At 38.5% G+C, this 18,943-nt stretch overlaps 1 protein-coding gene across 2 annotated transcripts in view; it reads left to right on the top strand.

The window, feature by feature from the left end:
* LOC136858805 (fatty-acid amide hydrolase 2) overlaps window positions 1-18,943 on the top strand; it is a 147,280-nt gene that overhangs the window by 44,014 nt on the left and 84,323 nt on the right. For both annotated transcript variants that reach the window (XM_068225693.1, XM_068225694.1), the window contains exon 4: window positions 11,515-11,732. In XM_068225693.1, the coding sequence (XP_068081794.1) occupies window positions 11,515-11,732 (218 nt within the window). The remainder of the gene's footprint in view (window positions 1-11,514; window positions 11,733-18,943) is intronic.

Genomic DNA, 18,943 nt, shown 5'->3' with positions numbered 1-18,943 from the left:
GAGGTCTTCGTCCACTCTGACTACCATTGTTGCTTGATCATAAATGTTTTCCAGAAGCTTTATATACCTTGAGTTTATCATGGCATTTTGAAGTGCCTTCATGATTGCCCAAATCTCCACTGAGTCAAAAGCTTTTTTATAATCAATGAAGGCCAGATGAATCTTGATGTTGTACTCAGTGGTTTTCTCAAGAAGAAGACGAATAGTCTGGATGTGTTCAACAGTTGAGAAACCTTTACGAAATCCCGCTTGCTCGGCAGGTTGATAAAAATCCAGTTCTCTTGTAAGGCGGTTGGTTACAATTTTAGTCAGGAGCTTGTAAAGGTGTGATAACAAACTCACAGGACGACAGTTCTCTAAATTTTCCTTATCACCTTTCTTGAAGAGAAGTATCACTTCAGCATTTTTCCAATTTTCTGGTATTCTTCCAGAGTTAATACACTTGTTGATGAGTATTCTCATGGCTTCTAGCAGATCTCTTCCACCTAATTTCAGCATTTCATTCGTTATTTTATCCTCCCCAGGGGATTTTTTATTCCTTAGTTGTTTAAGTGCATTTTCAATCTCAGCAGTGGTTACTTCCAGTGTTACTTCATGTGTATAATTCTGGGCTAGTTGTTCATCGCTGGATGGTTTATTAATGGTTGATGTATACAGCTTGTAGTAGAAATCTGTAATAACTTCAGTAATGTTTTGCCTATCTGTGACTTTCTCCATTTTGGTTCTTAAGTTTTGTAATTTTTGATCTTCCTGTAAACATGTTGTTCTTTAAAATCTTCATGTTTTTATTTTCTTCAATTGTTTGCATGATCATGTTATTATTAAATTTCCTTAGATCTTTCCTTATTTCCTTGCGAATGGTCTTGTTAAGATTTTTGTATTCTGCTGTATCCCTGTCCATTGTCTTCCTGTCTTTAATGAGCTGCATGGTATTAAGTGAAAGCCGGCTCCTCTTATTAGTTTTCTTCAATGGGATCTCCTTTGCTGCATTTTGAATACTGACTGTAATTTTCTCATTAAGTTCGTTCACGTCGAAGTATTTCAAATCTTCTGTTGGGTTAAGGTTTTTGGTAAGAGCTTGTTGAAATGATGATTGATGTTTTTCTTAGTCCTCTACTCTTGGAAAAGTGTACCCCCTTGTCATTTTGGACCGTTCAAGTTTGAGGTCAAATGCGAAGGTTGCTCGAACTAGCCTATGGTCGCTTGCTGTATCAAATCTGTTCAGAACAGTAACATCTGTACAATATTTCTTCTTGTTGGTCAGGATAAAATCTATCTCATTCTTGGTTTGTCCATTGGGGCTCTTCCATGTCCATTTTCGTTGGATGGTTTTTTTTAAAGAAAGTATTCATGCAATAGAGATTTTCGGCTGTGAGATATTCTAGCAATCTTTCTCCTCTTTCGTTTCGATCGCCTAGTCCACATGTACCAATGTTCTCTGGGTCTCCAATTTCCTTTTGACCCACTTTTGCATTGAAGTCTCCAATGATGATACAGAGTTGTGTCTTTTCTGAATTTTTCGCTTTGGTGATATCTTCATACAGCTGTTCCACTGCCTCTTCGTCAGAAGTACTGGTTGGAGCATAGACATGTATGACTTGTATGGAGAACTTACTGTTCAATTTGAGGACGATATATATCACTCTGAAAGAGACATAAATCATCTTGTGTATGAATTCTCTGATATTTTTATTGACATGGATAGCAACCCCATGTGTAGAAGCATCCCCATTATTACGTAAGATGACATGCCCTGATGGAAGGGTCTCAGCTTTTTCTCCTTGAAGGCGAGTCTCACAAATACCCAGAATATCCCATTTTATGTCATGCAGTTCTTGTTCTAGCCTTTCCAGGTCTTCAGCTAGTCTCATAGTTCTTATGTTGTATGTGGCTATTCTTACTTTTTTAGTCGTTCTTTTCGAATTTTTGCCACCCCCAGAATCCTTGAGGCAGACTGACGTATTGTCAGTGTGAGATTCTGAGTCTTTCACTCTACTCACCTGGGGTAGTTTCGTTTGAAAATTCGAAGTCATAGGAGTTTATGGAAGGTGTTCGGCAATAAAACACCATGCTTGCCAGACGTGTTGGCGAGTTGTGCTTCAGCCGCCCCTAACATGGGGAACAGACGCTGTCGGGGTACCACCACTAACATGTGGAACTGTCGTGCCCTTTGTGTATTGTACTCGTATTAATCCCCAAGTATAGGGCTGCCTCTTCCAACATCTCCGCCGTACCGAAGGTTACCCTCTCCACCGTTGATGTCGTTGAGGTCTTCACTCGTAACCCTGAGCTGGGACCCTTACCAGATACTACACACCGGGTCAGCGTGCTCTGGGACTCACATAGGCAGGGGCACCACTCCCTGGGTAGAGCTGCCTCCAAGGAGGGTCTCTACCTGCTACCTGCTCTTTGACAATAGCTTCCTACAAGTTCAAAGATTCAAACGAACTATACATCTAGTTACAAATCCAGTTGTACAATGCAATTAAGTAAGAAAGAAGGAACGTAATACGCTATTACCATTTACAGTGAAGTTACACATACTTTTCAAAAACTCAGGCGTACATTAAGTGACACAGAACTACCAGAGGCAAAACCCCAAGGTAAATATATTAAACTGCAATTTACATATTTAGCGAAACAAGAAACAGGGAATGCCTCGAAAACAAACAGGCAAGCCCAGCTGAAAAGCTAAGGCATCATAAATAATTAAGTGGCGAATCGAGGTGAGGTTAGGGTAGACTCCTATATGAAAAGGCAAGCGAACATTACAGGAAATTTAAGCTGGAACGGAAATCAAGAGTGCTTACCCACAAGGTGGCCCATCCCGGTAGCGAGAAGATGTCAAAATTTCGGACAACCAGATAGACTGCTGACAGACCAAGACAGACCACGAAATGCTGCCTCGCTCTCTTAATAAGGGAAACCCTGGCCTTGGAGTAGCCAATCAGAACGCATGAGCCCGCCTATCGTCACCCAGATTCACCAATCACCACTCCTACTTCACTCGCAAACTTTAACATACTTTCTCGAATACACACGATCCCGAATCTTCCATTTCCAGAATAGTCAGAACATACTTTCTAGAATACATAAGCAACAAAAGGCAACACACCCTGTTAAAAAATTTGTGTCACAACTTTTCTGGACACTTCCAGTAAATATAGAACTGAAATCTACTATTTACAAATACAATACGTTATCAAATATTACACTGTACAGATTAGGTCGTTGCAAATAAAACATCTCACCACACTTCAGATCATACAGTAAGTACTACGGAAGGTTTACAAATAAAGTCTTCAATAAACATTTTCCACTTTCCAACACATTCTACACCTGTGACAATGGTTTGTAATGGGAATAGCTTTCCGAAATCAGTGTTGTACCCTGCCATATCTTGAGGTGTATCACATTCTTACTTAATTTCTGTATACGGTATAACATTAAAATTAAGAGATTGTTTACTTCAGCCTTTATTTTTTATGAGTTAACAACTGCTATCGGCCACATTATTTACGCATTTATTACGAAAACATGTTCTCCTTTTCATTTTCTTTGCGGAAGAGCAGTCGACGGGTATTACTAAGACTGCGACATTGCCTTCGAATGTCGACGAGAGAACTAGCTTGTGGCATAGCGAGAAAACGCTACCGAAGATGATCGAATGCAAGCGGTATAATGACTGCGTGCATAAATATCGGTAACGGAAAAAATTGTGCGCACATAATCGCCCGTAATAACGGATGCGTCAGTGATATAGCTCTCATTGTAACTGAAGGATAATACACAGTTTTATATGGGGATTTTGAATTGATGGACTAAAATTATCATTATAACGGGGTTCTCGTTATATGCCGTACTCGCTATAGCGGACTTGTACTGTAATTACTGTAAATATTTAGTCCTGTGCCTGAACAGAATTTTTGGAATTATTAAACAATTTGTACACCCTGTTGAGGAAATTACACCATTTTTGTGAAATGGTTTGTTACAAAATATGTTTTTCATAAAAGATTTTTGATTATTGATCTGTGAAGATTTTGAAGCCAGATGTTTATTTTATTGTTTCATCATCTCAGAATATTAACATCCTCACTTTCATTTGTTATAAACTACGATGAGTGAATCTTGTAAACAAAAATCTGAAGTACAAAAGAAACACTATTCATTCCCCCAAATGCTATACATAAAATGAAAGCTATCCAGTTCTCTCCAAAAGTAGTATACCTTGTTCTCTCCTGGTGATAAAAACTTGAAGTTAATTTTTTGAGCAGGATATTTGAACTGTACTGAAGTGCCCCTGTACCAAAGTGCCACCTTCTCCCTTACAGTAATACTATATTGTTGTATTACCCAGCCTCCTATTAGATAAATATTCCTGAGGTAAAATATGTTCATTTACTAAGAACAACTAAAATACAGGGTGGATCTTAAGTATTCTGAGAAAAAAAATTAGGGATGCTCTTCGTGTTATGTTAAGAAGAATGGTGTAATCGGATTGTCGGAGAAAATTTGTCTTTTATGAGAAAATGGGGTTATTTGTTACTTCTGGGCGCAAACATGTATATTTACTACCCCAGAGTACAAGCCGTTGCTGTGCTTTAGGGAAGAGAGGGGGGGGGGGGTGAAGTGGGGTGTATGATGGACATAGAGATAATGTTCTGCACGTATGCACAAATTTCCTCATTCGACTTGCACAGAATTGTCCTTAGATCATACAGGCAATATTCACAGTTCCTTTATTAAACAGTTGTAACTGCACACACAGTACAAGAACACACTTGCCAGTCAAGGAATGCACCAAATCGTTTCTCCTCTTGTCTGTTTGTCACAGTAAAGTTCTTTATTATTTAACATGCTCGAAGATGCAACGCTGCCGCCCCACGATCATGTATTCTTTCACTCATAACATTGTAAATGGAATGAAATACTGAGCGAAGGAAACAATACGCCCGATGGTTTGATTACGGTAGATGTTTAATATGCTCCCTTCTACTTCGATGCACAGTTCACAACGGTGTAGTAGTGACCTTTGTACTCTGTTCAGAACGTGTGGTGTGTTGTGCATTACCTTTATCTCCCACTTCCCTTCCCTTCCCTTCCCTTCCCTTCCCTTCCCTTCCCTTCCTTTCCCTCCCCTCCTCTGACACACATCAACAGGCAATGGCTGGCTCTCTGGCATAGCAAATACAGCAAGTTCGTCAATTTGAATTGCACGCCTGGAAGGAACAAAATAACCACATTTTCTTAACACTATGAGCCCGGATGTTTTAAGATGGCGTCCCTACCCTGTGCCGGCGTAATTTAGACTCTCAGAAAAAAAATCACAGTTCTGTCAGTTTTCGCATTATAAATTAACAAATTTATGTATGTATTGTACAAAGATTGGGCTATCCCATGAAATCAAATAAAAATGCTTACTTTCAGCATTGGAAAGAAACTTAGGCTACAATATTGGTCCATTCTGATATCCTTGTTCACACACTTGAATTTCTAATTCACTAGAAAAGTTCGATAGTTTTTAGTCACTGAATAACAGAATTACACATTGTTATTCCCAATACTTAGCTTTGGTATGGTAACACTCAAAACATTCTCCTATGCAAAGACCTACGTCACATTTACGACAATATATGGTTGTCATTTTTTTCACAGCACGACCGGTGTTATGTTTGGTCTTGTCGTAGCAAACCTTGCACATACGCTGTGCGTGTCCTTCCTTCTTCGCACCTACTGGAGGTATTCTGTCTGGAAAATGATCTCTACCTACTAGCCTTCCAGCAGTTGATGCTGGTGATTCTTCAGTAATTTCGGCCCCAACACTACTCACCAAATCATCCGCTAAACGTTCACAAAATTTCGAAAGGGGAAGTTTTTGTGAAGAAGCCTTACGGTACAGTATATAGGCATTCACTATGGCAAGATCAAACAGATGGAAGAATAATTTTTTCCACCACTTGATCGATTTCCTTGTGAATGCATAATATGCCAACAATTGGTCGGACTTATCAACACCAATATTGAATTTGTTATAGTCTACTACTGCTGATGGTTTGGATTTCTCGTGGCTCCCTCTTGCTGCAGGTACTTCAATCATGTCATCGTGTGCAGTGCTCAGCATATACACGTCTCAAACATCTCGCCACTTTATTGCTAGAAGGTGTTCTTTCTGCAATGACTTTTTTCACCCTTTTTCAGTTTTTTCGCGAACTCTGATTTTGGCATTCCTTCCGATTTGCTTTAGTCTGACAGTCCCACAGATGGTCATAATTATACAGTATAAATCGACTACTTGAGAGATGATTGCAGACTGTTTCCTCACTACACTTTCATTCTAAATCTGTGAAGTCAGTATAATATATCATTAGAACACACGCACATAAATTTGAGCTTATCTAACCGGAGCGCACGTGGCTATGAAACATCGTTGCACCACCAATCACTACTGATCGACAACACCACCTAACGATAGTAAAGGAAATTGACAACACGTCGAAGCAAAAACTAATTCGATAACTTAAATAGCTTTCGAGTGGCCGAATTTCAAAGATCGTGGTATTAGTATTACTAACAGCGGCACTCAGGCGCACACTGCCTGGTAGTAATATTACTACCGGCGGGCGCATAGTGTTAAAAAGAAATTTTTTTGCACCAATCCGATTGCACGATTGTTCTTAACCTAATATGAAAAGCACCCTGCTTTTCTTGTTGGTGTAGTTCTGATACATCTGTATATTTAAAAGCTATGAATATCAGCTTTTTAGCTTTTTATATTTTTAATCTACTGTATTACTCCCATTTCATCATCATCATTTCCCAACTCCAGTTTCCCAGGTGTGGTGCACAAGCGCTTGCCATCTCCTTCTGTCTTCATACATCTTCTGTTCCAGTACATCCTCCCATTTGTGTCCTCTCTTCTCCACATCTGATCTTACAGTTTCTATCCAGCATTTTCTTGGTCTTCTCTGTGGTCTTCATCCAATGAGATTAAGGTCAAAATATTTTCTGGCAGGTCTTTCCCTGTTCATTCTCTTTATGTGCCCATACCACTGAAGTCTGCATGTCTTTATGACACTTGTAATAGGAAACTCGATACCAGCTACTTTCCTATTCACTTCATTTTTGATCTTGTCCTTTCTGGTAGTTTGGTTCATGGTTCTATTGAATTTCTTTTCAATTGCTTGGATTCTACTGGAGTCTTTCCAGGTCCAGAGAAGATTTCTGACTTGACTGTAGAAGTTTGATGCTTTCTATGTCCTGTCGAGTATTTCCTGCCTGAAAGTGTGTCTTTCGAGATTGTGCTTCCAAGGTACTTGAAGTGGGAAGCTGATTCGATTTTTACTCCTTCCAGAAATATATTTGACCTTGTTCCTTCCCTGTTGGTGGTAATTTCCACTGTCTTTGTTTTGCTCATCTTAAGTCCAAAATTTTTGAATACATTGTTCCATTCGTTAAGTTTCTTCTGAACTTCAGCTTCTGTCCCTCCCTATAAAAGCAAATCATCAGCAAATAGCAGGGCGTTTGGTTTACTGTCCATTTTCTTGATAGATTTTATGACCTTGTCCATTACTATTACGAACAGGAGTAGTCATAGGGCACTTCGTTGTTGGACACCTCTCTTTGTTTCAAACCATTTTGATCGTCCATTGACTATCTGGACACAGTAGCACTTCTAGTATAGCATCTTGACTTCATTAATTAAGTACTTTGGCACTTTTAGGTCTTCCAGACATTCCCATATCTTGTTTCAAGGAACACTATCATATGCTTTTTCAATGTCCACAAATTCAATCACAAGATTTCTTCCGTATTCCCAGTACTTTTATGTCAGCATTTTTACTGCAAAGATAAGATCCACAGTACTTCGACCTTTCCTGAACCCGTGTTGTTCTTCGTCAATCAAAGGTTCCACAATCTTCCTTAGTGTCATTTCTGTGATCTTTTTCAGCAGCTTCAATGTGTGTGACAGTAGCGGGATGCCTCTCTAATTTCCACATTTCCGTCGGTTGCCCTTTTTGAACAGTGGGATGATGGCTCCTTTACTCCAATCTTCTGGGATTTTGTTTTACAAAACACTGATAACACTCTATATAGCCAGTTCAAGCCTGGTATTCTAGCTGCCTTTATCATGTCTGAGCTGAGATCATCAAAGCTTTGGGACTTCCCATTTTGCATGCTTTTTTGTGCTGTTTCTACCTCAAGCCATGTTAATTAGTATTTGTTGTTTTTGGCTCCATATACAGCACAGTCATTGGCGGTGGTGTTGCCCCCATCTCCATTTAACAGCATGTTGAAGTACTTCTTCATTTCATCCTTGATCCCTTCTTCTGTTCGTATTAAGCTACCATCATCTCTTTCCAGTGCAATGATATATATTGCACCCGTCATGCCGGGCTCAGCTCGGCCGGTGAGCGAGGATCTCCAGGGGGTAGATCGTTCGCTTATCGGCTGTGCGAAAATTTTAAAGTGCAGGGATAGATGAACTAGTGGCAAATGAGAGAAAGCTAAATAGGTTTCACACATTTATTACAACTACTGCTCTTCTCAAATTCTACAAATAATTTACAAAATCTAGGGATTTTCATATGACTTGTCTTCTTTTATGTCGTTACCAACATGGACACTCCATCGATAAATGGAACCGCAAATGCCTGAGTCTGTAAATATAATATTTAGATTTTTAGTTGAAAATTAATTAAATGATTAATAATAATTAATTTGGAATTATCTCTTCCATTAATAATTAAATGATTTGAAAATAAAATTTCCTTCCTCAATGGACTTAACTTAAATCGAGTTTGAAAATGATCATTTTCACTCCTTTCTGAAAATTAAATTTAAAAAATTTCACCCATGAAATTATGGTTGAATCGTCTTCCTTGACCTTTAAACTAGTTAATAAATTCTCTTTCATAATTATTCAGTAGTTGATCTTCACACAATAATTTGGAACTTGACATCATGTCAATCTACATTTACCCATTGATTGAAAATAATTAGTTATATTACTCTTACAACTTCTATTTTGTGAGCTCAATCCACTGACATGGCCTATACTTATTTATATGTATTCGCTAGTTAAGACTCTATTCTTCCTTAAAAACGAATAAAATTCACTAAAGGTTTAAATTCTGTCAAACAGTGAACCACTAAAGTTGGCATAAATTGGCCAAAAAATCCACGAAACAGCGAAGAGCATCATCACAAATATGGACTGTAAAATTACAATAAGCAAAATACAGACAAATCACACACACTACATTCACACAAAGATACACGGAAATATTATATACATATTTACACGAATGCTAGCCCTTGATTATTATTTTCATGTTTAGTCAAAGTCAGGGAAAATGTTCTCATGATGACAATATCGTGGGGACTTCCTCTCATCAACTTGAGATGTGATAGAGCAATGATTATCACTTTATTGAAGAACTCAGTCATACGACGATGTTCAGGGAAAATTTACGAGCAAAAATCATCCGAAAATCATCGACAAAATTGCCTAAACACAGGTCAGAATTAACATTCCGCGCACGCGGTTCATGAGCTGCGATATTTATTTTTACCTTTCCACCATAAGTATGGCTCTCAATTAATCTGCGCTCACAACGAAGAAATTATGTCAGGTAACATATTTCTTCTTAAATTGACTCAATAATGGATGCACAACTTATCTGCTAAATTCAATAATATCCATCTACCAGTCAAATAATTATAATAGCACAGCAAAAATATATATAAATGTATCGGTCAGATACTGGCATTTCCCAGGCCTAAATTAATATAAATGAGCGCACATCAACCTTATTCAATAATAATTATTATTATGCTCATGACCTTAGGTGTTCTTTTAAGCGATAATTAGGTTAATTTATTTTTAATTTTATTATTATTATTATCCCTGGCCGCGCAAGATCATACATGCGGGAGCTACTGCACAACAATATCTCAGATGACTCTATCGCACTCGGAATCCAACCATACGTCGTATAATCGAGGAATGAACTCTGATATAATGGAATCCACGAAATTACTGTCCCATCTGATCTTAATTCAAGTATAAAAATTATTCAAATAGTCCTAGTTTAACGTTGAGGTCGTATTACTTTTATTCCTCCTGCCACAATGAACTCGGGACAGTTGAAACATTTCTCGATGACATTCACTCAAAACAAGCTAATAGGTTCAAAATACACACACTTATTCCCAAACTACCTTCACCAAGAAAGAAGAGGTGGAAAAAATTGTAACTAATAGAAATTCTTCTAAGCAAATAAGTAGAGGCTATATCATTACACTGTACATTTACAAATAGGAAGAAAGAATAACAATGTTTAAATATTACTTGGTGGTGACTGTCGATTGTAGAACTCGGGCTGATGACCTAGTGCATTACCACGTTACGCACCATCGATCCTGGTCTCGCCCGTCTGAGCTGCTTTACATTCTACTCGTTCATTGAGGACATGCTGGCGCGCTGGAAACCACACCATTCATCTCGTAGGAAGACAGGCATCCTGACTTGCACTCGAACCAATGATCTTCTCTGTAGAAGTTCTTGCGAAGGCTGAAACTGAAAATTAAGTCTGTGACAAGTCCAAAACACACTCCGCTGTTTGACGAGATGGAAAAGCAACTTATCTTTTAATATCTTCGGTTAATTGTAAATAGAATCCGTGAATGTCTGAACTGCTATCTGCAAGATGTTAGAAGCTCTAAATAAGACGAAGTTCCCCAGTAAGCAAAGTGCGTCTTCTCACGTCTGTAGTTGAAGTCAGAATAAATCCCCACACGTCGCGTTCAGAGGTAGAAAATTCAGAGTAAAGTTTCCTTAGGAAAATCCATAATTCACCGTCTTAAGACAGGGGTGCGTCTTTTCATTGTACACGATTGGTCACTTCATTAACTTCACACCAAATTAATCACTTGATTGGCTGCCATAGTCAGACGTCATATACCTTTACTAATATCGATCGAGCACTTGACACACATTTCGCCTGATCACGTGGTATTCACGGCTGATTTGAAGGTTACTTGGCTAGCGGTATCTGCTCGCTCCCTCTTGCTCGCCCTTGGCTGGGATTTCCGTACACCTGGTGTCTGGTTCTAGTCGACTCGGCGTGCTAAAACTCCCTTCCTGGTTCACGAAATAATGTTCCAATTCACAGTAGAAATAAAATATTCTCCCTTAAATGATTTTTACCACTTTTGAAGGGGATAATATAGATATATCTATATATATATATATATATATATATTCATTTATTTTACTGTTTACTATTTTGTACAGTAGTTTCCTACTTCCTTGACAGTCTTCCTCTGTCCTTGTAGTAAAGTCATCCCAGCACTTTTCCTGTTCTTCCTGGATCAGTATTTCTACAGCCAGTTTCTTTTTCTGGTATTCCTGTGCTAGATGTTCAATTTCTAATTCATTACTCTCATTTAATGGTTTTAATATTGCTTTACTGCACTGGCCCAACCAAAAATATACCTTATTCCTTTCAGGTTTGTCCCACACTGCAGGCCTGTACAAGAGAAAAGACATCAAAGCAGATAAAGATGCTGTGGTTGTTTCACTGATGAGGAAGGCTGGTGCTATTCCCTTGGCTGTGACCAATATATCTGAACTTTGTATGTGGTGGGAAAGCAGCAATACTGTTTATGGAAGGACCAACAACCCGTATAACACTAACCACATTGTAGGTGGTTCTTCAGGTGGTGAGGTCTGTATTACTCAAATACTCTACAATTATCTAGGGTCAGCTGGGGTAATTATGGAATGGAAATGAAAACTTTCAAATTCTATGGCTCTAAATTTGGCTCACTGTAAAATTATTGTAATTTGGTACCCACAGTTGTATTAAGATCTTAAAACAGTTTAGCAATTCCACAAAAACTGTGTCCCACAAATACCCCTTGGTTTAGGGCAATGTTAGGACAGCCATGGGGCAAAAGAGGAACACAGTGTTAGCTCAATGAGAAAGCTTGTTTGACAGATACTGAGGCAAAAGTGGGACAGAGCTTATTCATATTATGTAACTGATTTTTTTTTTAACTTTTTGGCATAGTATTGAACTACTTTAAATAATTAAACAGATTTTTACTGTTAAAAATTACCTGATATTTGAGGCAACAATAATCACTTTTATTAACTACCAAAATACAGAAAACTTTGGATAAATAATAACCACTGTCCATGTAAGCCAACATTGATATCAAGTACTTCTCAAATAAAAATCATCACTCACTGCACATAGATGTGAAATGTCATAGGGCATCTAATAATATATAACATACCAGGCGAGTTGGCTGTGTAGTTAGGGGTGTGCAGCTGTAAACTCACATCCGGGAGATAATGGGTTCAATCCTCACTGTTGGCATCTCTGAAGATGGTTTTCTGTGGTTTCCCATTTTCACACCAGGCAAATGCTGGGGCTGTACCTTAATTAAGGCCACAGCTGCTTCCTTCCTATTCCTAGGCCTTTCCAGTCCCATCGTCGCCATAAGACTTATCTGTATCGGTGCGACGTAAAAAATAGCAAAAATAAAAATACATATAACATACATACATTACATTATCATTATAGACTGTTATGCCTTTCAGCGTTCAGTCTGCAAGCTTCTGTGCATTTACAAAATGTCGCCACAATCCTCTATTTGCAACTAGTGCTGTGGCCTCATTTAGTTCTATACCTCTTATCTTTAAATCGTTAGAAACTGAGTCTAACCATTGTCTTGGTCTACCTCTACTTTCCCTTACCCTCCATAGCAGCGTCCATTATTCTCCTAGATAACCTATCCTCCTCCATTTGCCTCACATGAAGCCAACACCAAAGCCGGTTTATGCGTACAGCTTCATCCATCGAGTTCATTCCTAAATTAGCCTTTATATCGTCATTCTGAGTACCCTCCTGCCATTGTTCCCACCTGTTTGTACCAGCAATCATTCTTACTACTTTCATTTCTGTTACTTCTAACTTTTGAATAAGATATCCTGAGTCCACCCAGCTTTCACTCCCGCAAAGCGAAGTTGGTCTGAAAACAGACCGATGTAAAGATAGTTTCGTCTGCGAGCTGACTTCCTTCTTACAGATTACTGTTGATTGAAACTGCGAGCTCACTGCATTAGCTTTACTACACCTTGATTCAATCTCACTTACTATATTACCATCCCGGGAGAACACACAACCTAAATAGTTGAAATTATCGACCTGTTCTAGCTTTGTATCACCAATCTGGCATTCATTTCTGTTGAATTTCTTACTACTGATATCAATTTACTCTTTGAAAGGCTAATTTTCGTACCATACTCATTGCACCTATTTTCAAGTTCCAAGATATTAGACTGCAGGCTTTTGGCACAATCTGCCATTAAGACCAAGTCGTCAGCATAGGCCAGACTTCTTACTACATTTCCACCTAACTGAATCCCTCCTTGCCATTTTATACCTTTCAGCAGATGATCCATGAAAACTACGAACAGCAAAGGTGAAAGATTACAGCTTTGTACCCTGAACCAAGAACTCATTCTACCATCAATTCTCACTGAAGCCCAATTGTCTTCATAAATGCCTTTGATTGATTTTAATAATCTACTTTTAATTCCATAGTCCCCGAGTATGGCGAATATCTTTTCCCTCGGTGCCCTGTCATATGCTTTCTCTAAATCTACGAAACATAAACACAACTGCCCATTCCTCTCATAGCATTTATCAGTTACCTGGCACATACTGAAAATCTGATTCTGACAGTCTCTCTGTGGTCTGAAACCACACTGGTTTTCATCCAACTTCCTCTCAACGACAGATCACACCCTCTGTTCCAAGATGCCAGTGAATGCTTTGCCTGGTATAGTAATCAATGAGATACCTCACCAGTTGTTGCAATCCTTCCTGTTCCCTTGCTTGTACATAGGTGCAGTTACTGCTTTTGTCCAATCTGAAGGTACCTTACCAACACTCCATGCTAATCTTACTACTCTATGAAGCCATTTCATCACTGCCTTCCCACTATACTTCACCATTTCAGGTCTAATTTCATCTATTCCTGCTGCTTTATGACAGTGGAGTTTATTTACCAAACTTTTCACTTCCTGAAGCGTAATTTCACCAACATCATTTTCCTCCCCTTGAGCTCTGCTGTTTGCAACACCTCCAGGAAGATTTCCTTTTATGTTGAGAAGATATTCAAAATATTCTTTACACCTCTCCAGTGATTCCGTGGGATATGTTATGAGTTCACCTGAATTACTCAGAACACTGTTCATTTCCTTTTTCCCTCCCTTCGTAAGATTCTTTATTACTGTCCAGAAAGGAATGTACACGTTTTCCGGGGATTTTTCGATGATACAGACCACTATCTGATCTGTAGTGAACTAAGTATCTCTAGGCCTAAAGTAGAGAAAGTGAAATCTGTCTGCAAACGAATAATGGTAGAAAAACTCCAGGACGAGGAAATTAGACAGAAGTACATGGATATATTTAGTGAGAAGTTTTGAGCAGTAGACAGTAAGCAGGTTCAGGATATAGAAAGAGAATGGGTGGCATACAGGGATGCTGTAGTAGAAACAGCAAGGGGGTGCCTAGGAACAACTGTGTGTAAAGATGGGAAAAGGTGAACATCTTGGTGGAACGATGAAGTGAGAGCAGGTTGTAAACTTATAAGGAATGCTTATCAGAAATGGCTCCAAACAAGGGCCGAGGCAGACAGGGATCTGTACGGAGATGAAAGAAACAGAGCGAAACAAACAGTTGTTGAATCCAAAAAGAAGTCTTGGGAAGATTATGGTAATAACCTGGAAAGGCTAGGTCAAGAAGCAGGGAAACCGTTCTGGACAGTAATAAATCAGGTGAAATCATAATAGATCCCAGGAAATCACTGGAGAGGTGGAGGGAATATTTTGAACATCATCTCAATGTAAAATGAAATCTTCCTGGTGATGTTGCAAACAGCCAAGCTCATGGAGAGGAGGAAAATGGTGTGGGTGAAATTATGCTTCAGGAAGTGGAAAGGATGGTAAATAAACTCCATTGTCATAAAGCAGCAGGAATAGGTGAAATTAGACGTGAAATGGTGAAGTATAGTGGGAAGGCAGGGATGAAATGGCTTTATAGAGTAGTAAGATTAGCATGGAGTGTTGGTAAGGTACCTTCAGATTGGACAAAAGCAGTAATTGCACCTATCTATAAGCAAGGGAACAGGAAAGATTGCAACAACTATTGAGGTATCTCATTGATTAGTGTACCAGGCAAAGTATTCACTGGCATCTTGGAACAGAGAGTGCGATCAGTAGTTGAGAGGAAGTTCGATGAAAACCAGTGTGGTTTCAGACCACAGAGGGGCTGTCAGGATCAGACTTTCAGTATGCGCCAGATAATTGAAAAATGCTACGAGAGGAATAGGCAGTTGTGTTTATGTTTCGTAGATCTAGAGAAAGCTTATGATAGGGTACCGAAGGAAAAGATATTCGCCATACTGGGGGACTATGGATTTAAAGGTAGATTATTAAAATCAATCAAAGGCATTTATGAAGACAATTGGGCTTCAGTGAGAATTGATGGTAGAATGAGTTCTTGGTTCAGGGTACAAGGCTGTAATCTTTCACCTTTGCTGTTCGTAGTTTTCATGGATCATCTGCTGAAAGGTATAAAATGGCAAGGAGGGATTCAGTTAGGTGGAAATGTAGTAAGAAGTCTGGCCTATGCTGACGACTTGGTCTTAATGGCAGATTGTGCCAAAAGCCTGCAGTCTAATATCTTGGAACTTGAAAATAGGTGCAATGAGTATGGTACGAAAATTAGCCTTTCAAAGACTAAATTGATGTTAGTAGGTAAGAAATTCAACAGAAATGAATATCAGGTTGGTGATAACAAAACTAGAACAGGTCGATAATTTCAAGTATTTAGGTTAGTGTGTTCTCCCAGGATGGTAATATAGTAAGTGAGATTGAATCAAGGTGTAGTAAAGCTAATGCAATGAGCTTGCAGTTGCGATCAACAATCAGTCTTCAAAACAATACATGACACGCTCAAGTATTACCCCTACTGCCCTCCGCGCCCACCTGATTAGTCCCGCCTCTATCGCCCCTCCCCTCCCCCTCCCTCCAACTTAGAAACTCCGCCCTTCTCTGCACTCGTGCAGATCCGCCTTTACCTTCAGTTAGTCCGTTGGTTCCTCTCTGACACATCTAATACTGGCTTGGCATCCGAGGTGAGTCTTCTATTCTTTTATGAATAATATACATTCCCGGCTTACGTAATTCTAAATTCGCGGATTATATTTTCTTATAGGTTCCGTCTTGGTTCAGGATCTTTCTCGAACAACTTATGTACTCGCAACTCAAAGCACAAGAATCTCTTCAATACCATCACAACAGAACTGTACTTAATCCAAAATGCTCTATCCACTAATATGATATAAACATACAGAATTAGAGTACAAAAACTTATACATAGAATCTACCAACGGACATCCTTATATGCCAACATCAACGTGCTGTGACATCCAATCTGTTAAGTCCAAGCTCAAGCCATATTCAAATACTTTCTAGATTTTACTGTACATACTTTTATGTAGAAACATTCATAACTAAGCATGTGTTTACTTCTTTTATAATGTTAAACATGGCTACACAGCCTTCATAAACATAACCCTACTGTTCAACAGACAATTATGTCACTAAAGCTGATTATTATACTTCACTTTTAATACTTTCTCCTTTTTTAACTAAATGTGTACACCTTATAAAAACAATCTTTTATCGCACTGACTATCAGCTTATATATGTATATACTTTTAAAATTATACTCATGTTTATATTCAGTCCTATCAATGTAATATTACTGTAGGAGTCACGATTAATGTAATATATCTTTGTATAATTGTCCTGGCTGATGATATCAAGCATTGTCGAAACCGGTACCAAATGTAAATAAACTTGATGTTTTAAATGTAAACCTTCACGTAATATATTGTATTGAAAAGGTGGATATTAACTTTCCCACTTCTCTATTGTGCAACAGTATTCAGTTAGAAGGAAGTCAGCTCCCTGACGAAACTATCTTTACATCGTTTCTTTTCAGACCAACCTTGCTTTATGGGAGCGAAAGCTGGGTGGACTCAGGATATCTTATTCATAAGTTAGAAGTAACAGACATGAAAGTAGCGAGAATGATTGCTGGTACAAACAGGTGGTAACAATGGCAGGAGGGTACTCAGAATGAGGAGATAAAGGCTAATTTAGGAATGAACTCGATGGATGAAGCTGTACGCATAAACCGGCTTCGGGGGTGGGGTCATGTGAGGCGGATGGAGGAGGATAGGTTACGTAGGAGAATAATGGACTCTGTTATGGAGGGTAAGAGAAGTAGAGGGAGACCAAGACGACGATGGTTAGACTCAGTTTCTAACGATTTAAAGATAAGAGTTATAGAACTAAATGAGGCCACAACACTAGTTGCGAATAGAGGATTGTGGCGACGTTTAGTAAATTCACAGAGGCTTGCAGACTGAACGCTGAAAGGCGTAACAGTCTATAAGGATTATGTATGTATGTATGTATGTATGTATGTATGTATGTATGTATATGTCAAGGTAATCCAATGACATATTTTTGTCCATTACATCTATGGGCTCTGTAAATTCATACCAGATATGATCCCCAATATACTATCTGCGTACTTTTTAGCGATAGATTTACACCCTAGTGCTAAAGCAGTCGACCTCGGCAATTTTCAAAATTCGTACTGGCAATCTTTGAAACACAAACTTTGAATCGCTTATGCATCGGTGTGCGACGTCTGGCATACACTTTACGTACTAGTACTGTTGTTATTTACACAGCAAAGCCAAACTATAGAATTCACTCTAGGAATAAGATTCGCACCGAGAAATGTTATATAATGTTATATAATGGGTGTGTGACACAGTTGTTGGCTTAAAATAACAAAGATTTAGAAAATTCATATCAATCGATCATATTATCGATTCATTCCAGATTTCATTACCATTCAGTTGGCAGTACTAACGGAACCGGAAGAGTTCCCTCACTCCTCAAGCCCGTACACAAATCTATCGCTAAAAAGTGTGCAGATAGTACACAAATTTAGATTTTGGCAGTTTTTTAATATTCACATGACTAATTAATGTCACATCATCTTCATTTGGTCTGAATATTCGAACACAACACATGCATACCTGCATTTGTTGATTTTCTGCTTTCTTGTTACTTCAGATTTCACCAAAACAAAACCTGACTTTATGCTATGAATGGCCTCAAATTGCCTCAAAAATTGTCCCACAATTGCCCCAAATATGAAAAGAATTATTTTTTTCTTAATATTGATCCTACAAATACATGGCTTTAGAGGCAGTTTCTGCAATGCTCTCTTTAAATTTGGATCAATCAATCAATACTGATCTGCATTTAGGGCAGTCGCCCTGGTGGTAGATTCCCTATCTGTTGTTTTCGTAGCCTTTTCCTAAATGATTTCAAAGAAATTGGAAATTTATTGAACATCTCCCTTGGTAAGGTATTCCAATCCCTAACTCCCCTTCCTATAAATGAATATTTGCCCCAGTTTGTCCTCTAAAAGACATTAATTGTATCTACAACAGTTTTTCCTAAAATTACAAATATTTCCAACTGGAAAGCAAATTTTTTAAAGCTGAAAATAATTGTTAGTTTCTCATGACTTTTACAACTCATATCATAGTCATTTTTGTCATTTAGTCATTGTCTGCCATTCATTGAATTCAAAATAATCTATTGCCGCTAATCAAGCTTACAGATAATTGTCTCCACTTTCCCACAGTCGATGGTAGCAATGTTATGTTAAAATCACACCCAGCGCATCTCACATCCTCGCTATCATTGTGAAAAGCAATCGCCCACACAGCTACGGTAACTTGTTGCTATATATTGAACACCATTTTA

Source organism: Anabrus simplex, chromosome 1, assembly GCF_040414725.1.
Source record: "Anabrus simplex isolate iqAnaSimp1 chromosome 1, ASM4041472v1, whole genome shotgun sequence".
Taxonomy (NCBI): domain Eukaryota; kingdom Metazoa; phylum Arthropoda; class Insecta; order Orthoptera; family Tettigoniidae; genus Anabrus; species Anabrus simplex.
Note: the sequence above shows the minus strand (reverse complement) of the source record. Positions and strands in the feature narration are given on the sequence as shown.